This window comes from Galleria mellonella, unplaced genomic scaffold (assembly GCF_026898425.1).
Source record: "Galleria mellonella isolate WM207_F2 unplaced genomic scaffold, CSIRO_AGI_GalMel_v1 utg132, whole genome shotgun sequence".
Classification (NCBI taxonomy): domain Eukaryota; kingdom Metazoa; phylum Arthropoda; class Insecta; order Lepidoptera; family Pyralidae; genus Galleria; species Galleria mellonella.
The window spans coordinates 2547805-2561063 of record NW_026441989.1 but is presented as its reverse complement, the minus strand read 5'-3'; the positions used below and the strand labels follow the sequence as shown (position 1 = coordinate 2561063).

Sequence of the window (13259 nt, the reverse complement as noted above, 5' to 3'; positions counted from 1 at the left end):
CGCTACATGATAAACTAGTAAATTTCGGTTTGAAGTAATTCTTGTTGAAACCAGTGGGGTTACTTTAAAAATAAATTCCAATAAATTGATATTGAAATTGAGACGTTTTACACTCTCGAATTGTAATACTAGCGACATAATGGTTCTATATTGTTCTGATAGATGCATATTTTTTTTTGTGTAACTTGCCAATACAAACTATTGTAAACCGATCCCAATTATAACTTAATTCGTAACCGTTATTTCATAAGTGCAGTATAAAATGGTCCTTGTCAATAAATTGGATTGATATTCAAAATTAGACCTGCAGTTGCGCTTTCCGACCCACGTTGGGCGCCAATAGTACAGTAGGTATATTTCATGCCAAAAGTAATTACTATGTATATTACTTACTCTTTGAGTCCGACGGACACTGGCAAGCAATCGTAAATGATGGCCATTATAGAAATATAAAAGTGTCACAGTAAAAAGCAAGTAAAGAAAGTAACTTAAAATATTTTAAGGGTATTTATTAATAATGATAATACTTAAATAAATGATTTGTCTCCATTAAACTAAATTATAATAAGTACCTTTCCCGTGGATGTCTTAAGAAGCGACTAAGGAAGGGCGAAGGATGGATAGTAGCGTTCCTCCTAAAACATCTCTAAAAGCCTAACCTTGCCCAAGCATGGCAACTACTGCCAAACCCCCGTATGGAGAAGGTTTATATCCAGCAGTGGATAGTTAACGGCTGAAATAATAAAATAAATAATAATTAGGTATAATAAACAGAAATTTCTTTTTAGGTATACTGGAGAAATACATTCAATTTTAACAATGGTAAGTCGGTTTGTTTTTTATTAAGTAGAGATATAATACATAGTTTTTCGTGATTTCTACCATTCAATTGACACTTGTAATCTCAATCAAATCTGATCTCTTCCATTGACTGCATGCAATTTCTGAAGTCATCGCTTCATGGATAGAAGTAGCCTAGAATGGGCACTAATGTCCTCATTGGTAGCAATTACCCTGTCAGGTCGACTTTCACCTAATTCCTCCTAGAAACCATGGTGATTTATACCTAGTAAATTAATCACAACAAAGCCGACTGATCTAACTTCATCCACACTTATTATGACTCTATAGTGCCCCAACAAAAATAAAAAAGAATTCCCACACGTCACATTTTACTGATTTACCTCTGATGTAACGATTTAACGGTGCCTGACAAGCACCAGATAAGAACAAATGTTAACGAATTCTTTATTAAAATGAACAATTTTTTGACAGTGAAAAAGGAACATGAACGTGATCCCTCTATGATTTCTCCTTAGATCTTAGTGCCTTTCTTGAACTTCGAGGCTTACCTTGAGTCTCTTCACCTCTTAAGACCTGCTGTTTTTTAGTAATGAACGGAGGCTTATATTCCACTCAACCGACACGTAGCTACTCTCGAAATTGGAATAAAACCCATCGTAATAAACTTGTCACGATTATGACCCAAGGTAATTGACTGACCTGTTTTAATCTTCACCTATCTATCTTTGGTGTCACGTCAGCATATATCGATAGTGCAGGCGGGGTACCGTTTCATTATCATCCATCGTCATGGTATATGACAATTTCGGAAATACTTATATCAAAGTTGGTAAAGGAATAGTTTAATAAGAATCTAGTTACACAAAGACGAATGAAAAATTTTGCAGTTTTTTTGCAGTCATTGAGAGAATTTTGCAGTCATCTTTGTAAATCTGAATTAGAATTACATTCAGATCTAAAGTATTTTCAGGTGTTCGATTACTTTGACAAGTACACATTCTTATGTGAAATGTACGACGCAGATGCAGACGAAGTAGTGGATCTAGTCTTAAATTTTTTCCCTTTTGATAATTCAGTACAAATTATAAATTCTAAAAAAGGCAAAAATTTACTGAAAAGAGTGCAACTGCCACCACTAAAAATAGAAATGTTACAAATTGGTAACATAGTAAACATATTCTCTAAATTACTTCATATTAAAGATTGTGCGCCGGCTACACGTAGAACTTTATTTAATAATGTACAAAGGTGAGACATTCAAGTTTTAATAAATAAAAACTTTGGAGGTTATATTATTTTCACACAGCATTTACAAATAATCTCACACTAAGTAATTAATAATTAACTGACAGATAGATTTTTGTAAATACATAATATACAAAATATACTAGTAATTTCTATTTATGAGTATTATATAATGTAATCTTAGATTACCTTATATAATTTTCATGAATAGAAATTACTATTGTGCTAAATTCGAAATTACTAAATCGCTACACCACTAATGTAGGTAGTCTAAAATATATTGCAGATGACAGTGGTTGCAGATTGCGAACAATCTGGAAAATCGTTCCTTACGCAAGTCTTCGTTTATTTAGCAAGAGACAACTATAACTGCTGAAAATAATAATAATGATAAATATTAGAACTTTATTCGATTTACTAGTGTCGTGTGTAGAATCACATTACTCCATACTAATAAAAAAGCCTCCGCTTTTAGAAAAACATATTTTTGTTCCTATACAATACTCAATTATTTCAGTACATTCGCGCTCATCAAACCTGTTCCTTCAAGTGCACATGGCAAAATAATCACATTCATCATGAAAAAAGGATTCCGAATAGTTCGTATGAAAAATGGCAAAATCAGCAAAAATTTTGCAATGGAATTGTATAAAAGTATTGCTGGAAATAATATGTTGCCGTACGTAAAATATTTATAATCCAATTGTTAAATTCAGACCTTAGATAAGACATAATAATAAAGATTCAAAAAAATTACCAGAATATTTTTACAGTTTAAAAATTATCTCGGGGAGTCGACATTCTAGCAATACCCATCCAATTTTCTAATCTTATTAATCTATAATATAAAAATGAAACGTTGAATGTGTTGCTAAGCGCAAATCTCGAGAACAGCTGAATCGATTTCACTAATTCTTTTTTTAGAATATTCCTTGACGTACGAAGATGGTTCTTACGGACAGAAAATTTTAAAAAATTGCCTGAAAATGTATAAAAACACTTCTATACTCCCATACAAATGATTCTTTTTGAACTTTTTTACCATAAAATTGTGTTAGTGGAGAAGTTCTTTGACTAGGCTGTTTTATAATTTTTATTTTTTGACATAATGTAATTGTTAACTTATTACCTTCTTTTTTCTTTTTTATCTTACTAGCTGTTAGCTTTTTTATCCGGCATCCCTAATAGCAGAATAAATATTAATAAAGTAAAAAATTAAAGAATCTACTGTTAGGCGATACGAAGTTCGCGGGATCAATTAGTATAACACAATTGTAACTAGATAATATCTTTACATTATAGACATTTAAGGAAAAATAATATAAATGCTCTTAATAAAAGCAATATTAATAAAAACATTTTTTTTTATTTGTCTGACTGTCTGTATGTTTGTTCATTGTTTGCGCATCACACATAAACTATTGCATCAAATTAAATGCTATTTTCACAGTTCTATTCCTGAAGATTTAACTTAAAATCTGAGATATGTTTTATCTTGATACATATCTAAAAGTATATTTCATTAATTTTCCTACTTCTGAAATCCACGTGTATGAATGAAATAGCGAGGGAAAAGCTAGAGTCAGAAATACATATTTAGATTTTTTGTCATAAATTCGTTGTTAAATATACAGGATTATCATAGACTATGTAACTACGGGCGAAGTGATCGGTTTGGAACTGGTGGCTACCGATGCAGTAAAAAAATGGAGAAGTTGCCTGGGCGCCACAGATCCGCAAGATGCTGCACCGGGTACTTTGCGGCATCTCTATGGCGAAAACAAACTTAGAAATGTTGCCCATGGTTGTAACACACTAGAAGAGGCGTCACAGGTGTAAAAAATATCTTTGTAATTTTAAATTATCTGATATTTTTATAAGCCGTTAATTGTCAATGCTAAATATAAATATTAGGCCTCCCTCATAAGGTGTAAGTTACCTGCATCATACATTATCATTTCTATATAGTTTCTGCTTGCACCCGCTGAATCCCGGCAATACAATTAAGATGCGGAGGGAAAAAGGATTGTTAGTAATGAGGTCTAATAGCCCCGTTGCTAGCAATTGACCCTCTCAGGGGTACCTCCAGGCGGTTCCCCCTGGAAACCAACATGTTTAATTCTTGTCGAATTCATCACGGTGAGCCAACTGACCTGCATTCATTCTCACCTATCATCTTTCACTGGTGCCTCGTTGGTGTATACCGATAGCGCAGGCGGGGTTACCAATTCATGTTCATCTATTAAAAAAAAACTGGTACAACGACACTACATTTTCCTGTACGAGATCGCCACGCGAAAACCTTTATGATACAGGCTGAAAAACCAAGGATTATCAGCGTTTCGACATCTTTGGCCATTACATTAACACTTCAACTTGTTTATCCTTCACATTACATCGTTCATTTCGATTCATCTGCGCGTATCTTATATCTACCTACTTATTACTTTACATGTACCTAACCATAAACGGCAGGGGGAAAGGGATTGTAAGGGAGTTTGACAGCCACATTGCCATTATCATCCATTAAAAAAACAATTCTTGTTGATTCGGCACGATGGGCTAACTGACCTACTTCATCCTCACCTATCATCCTTCACTGATAATAGCTGGTGGGGTTACCATTCCAACCATCCATTAAAAAAATAACTATAAACTGCATACAAACTGAAGTTCAAGTTTATTAAATATTTTTTAATGCTTTAATGAAAAATGGATAACTATATTTAAATATAAACTTACAAAAAACTACATTGAATACCTCATTATTATAGATGCTGGAATTATTTTTTGGTAACGATCAAGGTATACCACGTATTCCATTCCGAGCAACATTCAAAGATTGCACCTGTTGTGTTATAAAACCGCATGCTGTGCTCGATGGAAATGTGGGCGCGATTCTTGAACAGATATCAACATCTGGAAAGTTTTATATTTCGGCTATGGCAATGTTTTCTGTAAAATTAGCAAATGCAGAAGAATTTTATGAAATATACAAAGGAGTTCTCCCCGAATACGAGGTTACTGTTTATTTAATTACATTAACTACTACTTACTGCTTTATTGAAATACCGTATCTGATCACGTTCGTTCGTATCCTGGTAAGGTGAATTCGTTACAATGAACTGAACTAACCTGACTTTATCCTCAAACATTATCACTCGCTAATACCCCGATAGTGTCAATCAATATCTAAAATCAGAGTCACTGTTTTATTTGTATCTATTTAAAAAATCAATTGCTTTTTAGAGTTCCATACCAAAAAGGCACAAAAAACCCCTTTAGTGTGATTTTGTTTGTCCGTCCATCCGTCTGTCTATCGCAGCACTTAATATCAACAATTACTAATGCTATCGATTTGAAATTTGGAATAGTTTTTGATATTGTTGGCCAATATTTATTGCAATGGAAATAACTTAAAAAATATTTCATACTGTCTTCAGGCGGGATCCCATATGAAGATTTTTATACTGCTATCTAATAATTTAGATTGTTTATATGAGTTCCGATGTACTTTCAGGCTATGTGTATTCATATGGCAGAAGGAAAATGCATCTCATTGGAAATTAAATGCGTAGACCCCAACATGAACTGTGTCTGCGAATTTAGAAAACTATGCGGACCAAGAGATCCAGTATGTTTTTTGCTTACATAATTTAACAGGTCGCAAGGAGAGCCTTAGTCCCTGGCCCTCCTGGACAAGTAATTAAAGGAAAAGCCGCGTCAAGGGACTTTCCGAAAAAGTCGTCATCAATTTCGATGTCGGAAATTCCGGGAACAATATTGCCCTCACCGGACCCGCGCCTCTTTTACCTCTTATAACATTACTCGACAGCTCTTTCGGACTTTAGCGCCTCCAAGCGATGCCCAACCACGCGCCCCCTTAGACCTGTACTGGCAGGTCGCTAGTACGACAAGTATTATTTTTTTATATATTGCATCCAGCATATTTGAAGTAATTTGATTTTAATTATATAGATAAAGGATGCTTTAATACTAAGTACATATTTTTTAGTAACGTAATAAAACAAAAGCCACTAAACTTCTTTGTACTCATATGTTGCGTATTTATGTATGTTTGACAATTCTGAAACGATTTTAATAACATCTTTATCATACATAAGGTAAACCCTACTTGAAGAAAGTTATTATTAGGTACATGTATCACTACAGTGGCGAGCATCAACTATTTTTATCAGATAAGTATATAAAGGACTCTTTAAAATAATCGATTAAAACACGCTTATTCTTCTGCTATGGTTAACCGTAAAAAAATAATTAGAAAATTCTGATATGTTGAAAACATAGATATATACATTTTTTATTTATGTTTTTACCACTAAGCTGCTACTCTAGCATGCATGACTGTCTTTCGATTTGAAAAAATTTGAAATTGAAGCACAATGTAGTCCTGTAGAGTCAGGAATTGCAACACATAAATGGTAATACTTCTTATCAGATGAGCCATTAACTTACTTACCTTTCCATGTTTTCATAAAAAAAAGAAAATAATTATGAGAAACTGACTAGTTATAAATACCTACATATTTACGACTAAATTGTTTAATTTGTAATCACACACGTAGTTATAACATCACGTGAGTTTATATATGGAGTAACTAAACCAAATAAGTGGAGAAGAAACTAACTATCAGGTCAACTGAAAAAAAGTTCTTGAAAAAGAGGCGTATTAAGGTTTCTTAAAGGTCGGCAACGCGCGCGTGCCATCTCTGGTGTTACAGGCATCCATAGACGTTACTACGGCAACCTCATTTACCATTAGACGAACTGTCTGCTTGTTTGCCACCATAGTAGTATTAAAAGGAACCACCTCGCAATTTGCCCTGGATACCATCGTAGTTAATTATTATTGAAATCGTCAAATATGTACCTTTCTTATATACAAAGTGGTAGGTATCTAAATTTCCTTTCGTCTTTTACAAATACTGGCATAGATGTAACATTTATGCCTAGTTCAATTATCTACCTTATATCAATTATTGAAGACCAAATACATATATTTAATAACGGCTCGCTATATTTGTTGACAGGATGTGTGTCGACAGCTCTATCCAGATTCAATCAGAGCACAATATGGAAAGAATATTATTCATAACGCAGTGCACTGCACAGATCTTCCTGAAGATGGCGAACTAGAAGTAGAGTATTTTTTTAAACTTTTAGCCAATGATTAGTAGATTCTGATTAGGCATTTACAATAGCGTATTTAAGATCATTTTCTAGGGGGCCTGACCCTTTAAAAAAGACGCATATGCACTCTTAAACATATTTGGTCATAGCTAACAAACTCCGCGCCTGATCCCAGGGTGAGCACTAAACATTTCTAGGATGGGCACGGCCCACCCAGTCCATATATATACGTATACAAGTCTTTAGATTTGGATTTTGACGGTCAAATGACAAAGTCTGCATAATACCTATTCAATAATATCTGTATGTATATATGTATCTACGTAAATATTATATTTATAATATGGGAAAAAATAGCACATAATAAGAATAATAATTAAAAATAATTTATTTCTTATTGAAATAAATCCACCTTATTTCGGGAATTTTATCTCATTTGTAGGGATTTTTTCGCATACTTACTAAAAATATCCCGAATTCATAAAAAAAAATGGTGATATTTATAATTATATTTATGCTTAAAATTGAAGATATTTACCAGTTATAAATTATTTTTTTTATTAATTATATTTTTCGTCTTATAATTTTTACTCTATTTTAGTATGCAGTAACTCATTTTACTTAAACACAGAGACGTTAATATACGTTGTAATTGTATTTTTTTAAGTATATAGAACACTAATAAAAAAGTCAGCTAATTTGACAATTGGCTGATAAAAAGTTGAAGTTTTTCAAGCTCGAGGCTCTGTCTGTATTTGTATCTGCAGTATATAATCTAAGCAAATTTTATTCAAATCCATTCAGAAATTTTGCATAAAAAAGTAACAAACATCCATCCATCATCAAAAAACTTATAATTTTTAGCCTGTTTTAAATTTCAATAAAAATATAAAAAAATGGATTATATTTCATTTGACAAAAATAAAAAATATTTGTGAGATTGAAGTGTTGTTTATTTCAATTCTTTACTATAATTTCATAATATGATGAATTTCTATTTTATACATACAGTAAAATTATTCCTCTTTAATATTTATTTAGCTTTATATTCATTTTTGATAACAAAATCATTTCCTTCTATTTCAATTTTATCATACATCCATTTCCTGTTTACCCTGTAATCAATAAAAAGTGTTTTTAAAAAATTTTGACATTGCTATTTTGCAAATAAATAAAAAATCTTGCTAACAATTAATTATCGCAATAAGGTTGCAACTATGGCATAAAATTATTACCAAAGGTAACCATTATATATACGAATATTGTATAGATTATAAAAATGATAAATTATTTATTATTATTGTGTCAATTTTGTTATCCATAATTTAATTTCAAATTATATTAAAAATATGAAAAAATTAAGTTTCTGAGAAATTTATATTTTAGACCCCATTTTTTTTATTGCTTAGAGCAGGCAACCCAAGTTCATTGTACCCGTATTATATTTCTGCTCATCATTATTTTAAACCAAGGTTCATTAAAAACCTTATACCCACAGATTTCAGTAGCAGGGGCTTAATGTAATAAGTTTAGCGATTTACCACAGTCAAAGGAGTCATCAATCATTCAACTTTCTAATACAAAAATATTTAAATTTTTTTAATGCACTAATAAATAAATATACATTTATAAACTCAGTTTTGGTCCCAACATATAATATGCCACTCTTTTCTTTTCTGTGGGTGCCGTAAGATGCAACTAGGGAAACTTATGGTGGAGAGATCGGCAGCAGCATCCCTCTTAAAACATCACATAAAGCCGAACTGTGGTAGCTAACCCACCTGCCAAGTGTGCCAAATATTGGCAAAACCCGCTCAATAGTAAACACCAAAAATGACTTCCATTCCCTGGTGGCTAATCCTGAACAACGGTTACCACTTTTCATCAGCTTGTTTGCCATTTTACATTGTATAAAAAAAAAAGAACAAGTTAACAGTCATGGTAATGGTGAAACAGAGGGTGTACAGAAATTTGGTTACCAACAAAAACAACTAGACCTGGCAATTTATAATGCATGAATTTTGAGGACCGATCAGAAGATTGTGGAACTGGAAGAAGAGGTGAAGAAATTACACTGGGACATTATAGAATTATCTGAAACCCAAGGACAGGCAGAAGATATGATGATCCTTGAATCTGGTAACTTGTCCTCCACCAGAAGGGAATCCATCCATCCTGTGGTGGTAGTAGGTTCATTGTTTGCAAGTTTCTCATTAATAATATCATAAAAATAAAGAATGTGTTGGTAAGGGACAACCCTTACCTATACAAATACTTGGTATTCAGAATTACCAATAGATATTTGCTGAAAGTTACACAGGTATATGCACTGAATATAACACACTCTGATAATAAATGTGGAATCAAAGTGTGAGGACAATTTAAGAACCATACATTCCTCTAGTACTCAATACACAGTATTGATGGTAGACTTCCACATTAAAATAGGCAAAAAGAAAGATGATGAGATGAAAATAGAAAACTTTGTTATTGGGCAACAAAATTCTAGGGGAAAGCATTTGGCTAATTTCATAAAAAGAAAGAACTTTTTATGATGAACTTCTTCTACTAAAACTGTTAGCAACATTATAATTTATTTCTGTAATTATAGTGATATTTTATAGTTATCTCTATGTACTAATTGTTAGCATAACTTATTAGTATTTAATCATTTAAATTGTTACCTTTATAGTTATTTATAGAATGTATAGTTTGTAAGGGAAATAAAACATTTATTATGTGGAGTCCTTATTATCCACGATAGAAATAAGGAAAAATTGTATAATATTTGTAATAAGGATATTTAAATCATAAATAAATAGATGCCGAATGGTGCTGCTCAGAAGGGTCGCGCATCCCTCTCACACTCGCCCCGTCCCGCTCGCACAGACTCACCAGTGTGAGTTAGTACTCGTTATCGTGCAGTGGGGTATAAATATAAGCCGCCTACCGTTGTGCAGCATGCACTCCCAGTCCGACAAGGAACTAGGGAAAAACTCTTCCGAGCGAAACCAGGAGCTTCAATAGGAATACAAATCGTTTCTCTCCAGCCTGATCCAGCACCCAACAACCCACACTCCAAGGGGTCAAGAGCTGCCCCATACAAAAACAACAGTCTAAGTCTTAAGTGTCTCTATGAAAATTCTTAAGTCTGGCAATATTTCAAAAACAAACAATTTTTAGTATTTCTAAATCTTGTTACGCTTTAAATTTATTTTTTAATACAATGTACCTACCTGCATTCATGGCCACATTTTAATGAATTGCATTTTGGGCATGGAAAGTGACAACCTGGACAAGTCTCATCTAAACAATCGCACAAATCTTTGCCTGTAGCAGCAATTTGCCCTCTTTCATTATAAATGCTTTTACTTTTACGGCTAGAACAAAAAGCAGATCAATATAGAGTATATTTCAAAATATCACATTCATTTACTGCAAGTTGGTTTTATTAATAAATATGTAGGTATGTTACTATTACTACTTAAAGATATAATGAGATAGCTTTACTTTATAAAATAACTTTTGCGATTTAACTTGCGTCTCTCGCGTGCTGAAGTTTCCGGGTCAAAATTATCAAGGAAATGAACGCTATTTCTGTCCTTCATTATCACAGCTATTACCAATATTAAAATTTTAAAATAACTAGTCCTTTTATCTAAATATATATTTACTGATCAAAATTATAAAACCAGTAGGTAAAGTAAATTTAATAAATTATTTTTAAAAAGACTAATGGATAAATATATTATTTGTTAGATAAACAAAAAAATACATGACAACAATAAATGACTACACTGACGGACAGATCTGACTGACAATATTGAATGGTATCACAGATAAATAACTTGTTAACGAAAATACAGAACAGATATTATTCTCTATGTCTCAAGAACTCTAAAAATAATAATCTAGATCTCTATACTAGTATATACATATAGCAATCACTTCTAGCCAAAGCCCAATAAATAAAATAAATATTATCCATTTACTATCACCACAAAGTACATTATACTAAAGAACAAGGAATTACATAGAAGGAATGATAAAATACAAATTATAAATCATATGGTTTTTATGCAAATATAATTAGTAGAAAAAAGATAAAAGATCCACCATTAGTTGCTATTTTTTTTTTTAATTCATAACAGATTAGTGTATAGAAAACGTTATACGGCATATAATCCTACAACCTGTTTGCATACTTTCTATATAAACGGTGTCGAATATATAATCTAGTAATGTAAAATTTGTCAGTGACAAATATTGACATATTAAACATTTTCTATGCACTAACCTGCTATGAATTGAGAAAAATAACAACTAATATTTTTTTTGTCTTAAAATACAAACTTTCTACTGAAGATCAGCTGTATAACTTCGTTTCGTTGCCTTTCCCATTGTAGATAAATTGATATTTTTTTTAGTACGTTTATTCCGTTATGGAACAGACTAAGGTCGGAGACCATGCTGCCTAGTCTTCAGTATGATAATTTGTCTGAAATAGAAATTGATGTTATTACTTCTATCACTTTTATGTCATTGGAGGATCATTAAAAATATGAGGAATTAAGAAAGAAGAAATAAGAAAGAAGAAGAAGAGAAAGAAGAAGTTTTTCTAAGAATGTGAGAATAATGTAAAATAATTGATTAAATAAAAATAGATTTTTCTTTATTTAATATTAATTGATTTGTCAACAAACGATTTTATTTAAAATAATTATCATTTTTCAACCTAATAGTTATATATATATTATTAATACGCATGTCGTGACGGCCTTTAATTGAGACAGTATTTTATAATGTAACCTTATTATAATGTATTTTAAGTAGATATAAATGTATGCTTTGTTGGTTGTCCTTAAATAAATAATAATAAAAAAAAGAATAACCGAGATATGCGACAATAACGATTTTTCTATTATTTAAAAATCTCTATACTTTTCCTATTCCAATAATACACATGCTCAGTCTAATGGCTTGGCAGAAAGATATATACAAACAGTTAAAAATTTGTTTAGGAAAGCAGATAGCGAAGTAAAGATAAATACTTAGTACTTATTTATAATATTTATAATATACTTATGATAAATACTTAGTAGTTATTATAAAAATTAATGTGAATTGTTAATGGATAAGAAAATTCAAGAATTGCTTCCATTGATTTGTAAACCTAATATTGAAAATTTAAGAGTACAAAAATCATTGTATGCAAAACAGAAGAGTTACTATGACAGAAATTGTAGAAACTTAAATTGTTTGGAAATGGGACAAAAAGTTGTATTATTAGATCAAAATAATAAGAAACCTAATTAATATGCACAGGTAATGTTAAGAGATATAAGACCTAATTCTTATAAAATATTTACAGATAAAGGACAAATATTAGACAGAAATAGAAGATACTTAATTAAGAGCAGAAATCAGGAAAAGTTGTAAATTGTTCCTATAGATAATAATAGTAATGAGGTTGAGGATAGAGTGGTGACTGATAGACAAAACAGAGAAAGTGCATGAGGTAAAAATTCTAATATTAATGTTGATGATTCCTGTACTAGGTCACAGAGTCCAAAAAATCATCCTCGGGAACGATTGGAAAGTAGGATCGGTAAAAATAATCATGGGTTGTATAGCAGATCTGGTAGGTCTATGAAGAAACCAGTCTATCTTCAAAATTATGTAGTAGATATATTACTAATTAAAATTCTTGAAATGTGAGGGGGATGTAATGGGTTTACATAGTTAATCTATAATAGCTTTGTCTATGTCAATCAGTCTTTGTAAGTCAGTCATTCAAGGTTATCAATGCAACATGGAAGTCTTTAGGATTGAAGACTAGGCAGCATGGTCTCCGACCTTTGCCTGTTCCACAACGGAACAAACGTAAAAAAAGGAAGTATTTAGTTTTTGTAATAATTACTTAAAACAAATAAAAGTTACTTGAATAATGGTTGCTTACTTAACATTATAGCGTTGTTTATAAAACTTCAAGTTCTTTTTCATCCGTCGCGTAGATAACGCTTTTTATGAAAATCGATTTAAACACGTAATTTATAAAA

The 13259-nt window shown here is 31.6% G+C and overlaps 2 protein-coding genes across 5 annotated transcripts; one reads left to right on the top strand and one right to left on the bottom strand.

Annotated features, from left to right (window-relative positions):
- The first annotated feature begins 457 nt into the window (after positions 1 to 457).
- LOC113518551 (nucleoside diphosphate kinase 7-like) lies at positions 458 to 13177 on the top strand. Of its 3 annotated transcripts, none has more exons than XM_031913225.2 (8): positions 458 to 504; positions 789 to 822; positions 1775 to 2052; positions 2567 to 2728; positions 3684 to 3882; positions 4824 to 5069; positions 5570 to 5683; positions 7101 to 8093. In XM_031913225.2, exons 2-8 carry the CDS (start codon positions 820 to 822, stop codon positions 7242 to 7244), a joined length of 1146 nt encoding a protein of 381 aa, XP_031769085.2. In that variant the 5' UTR covers positions 458 to 504; positions 789 to 819; the 3' UTR covers positions 7245 to 8093. The 3 variants fall into 3 exon arrangements, with proteins under 3 accessions (XP_031769085.2, XP_052759072.1, XP_031769086.2); XM_052903112.1 differs by adding an exon at positions 12572 to 13177 and having other exon boundaries at positions 480 to 822; positions 7101 to 7208; XM_031913226.2 differs by having other exon boundaries at positions 480 to 822.
- On the bottom strand, positions 8132 to 11698 carry LOC113518398 (ARL14 effector protein). Of its 2 annotated transcripts, none has more exons than XM_052903113.1 (3): positions 11554 to 11698; positions 10437 to 10580; positions 8132 to 8315 (listed from the first exon to the last, which is right to left on the bottom strand). In XM_052903113.1, the coding sequence occupies exons 1-3, from the start codon at positions 11667 to 11669 to the stop codon at positions 8234 to 8236; spliced, it is 342 nt and encodes a 113-aa protein (XP_052759073.1). In that variant the 5' UTR covers positions 11670 to 11698; the 3' UTR covers positions 8132 to 8233. The 2 variants fall into 2 exon arrangements, with proteins under 2 accessions (XP_052759073.1, XP_026759102.1); XM_026903301.3 differs by lacking the exon at positions 11554 to 11698 and adding an exon at positions 10711 to 11023.
- Positions 13178 to 13259: the final 82 nt, after the last annotated feature.

Excerpts from the sequence above, each read along its gene's own strand:
- LOC113518551 (XM_031913225.2), top strand. Across the intron at positions 3,883-4,823 it reads CACTAGAAGAGGCGTCACAG|ATGCTGGAATTATTTTTTGG; the intron begins GTGTAAAAAATA and ends TCATTATTATAG. Across the intron at positions 5,070-5,569 it reads GAGTTCTCCCCGAATACGAG|GCTATGTGTATTCATATGGC; the intron begins GTTACTGTTTAT and ends ATGTACTTTCAG.
- LOC113518398 (XM_052903113.1), bottom strand. The coding sequence starts at position 11,669 with ATGGTCTCCGACCTTAGTCTGTTCCATAACGGAATAAACGTACTAAAA. Across the intron at positions 10,581-11,553 it reads CAGCTGATCTTCAGTAGAAA|CCGTAAAAGTAAAAGCATTT; the intron begins GTTTGTATTTTA and ends TTTTTGTTCTAG. Across the intron at positions 8,316-10,436 it reads AAATGTGGCCATGAATGCAG|GGTAAACAGGAAATGGATGT; the intron begins GTAGGTACATTG and ends TATTGATTACAG.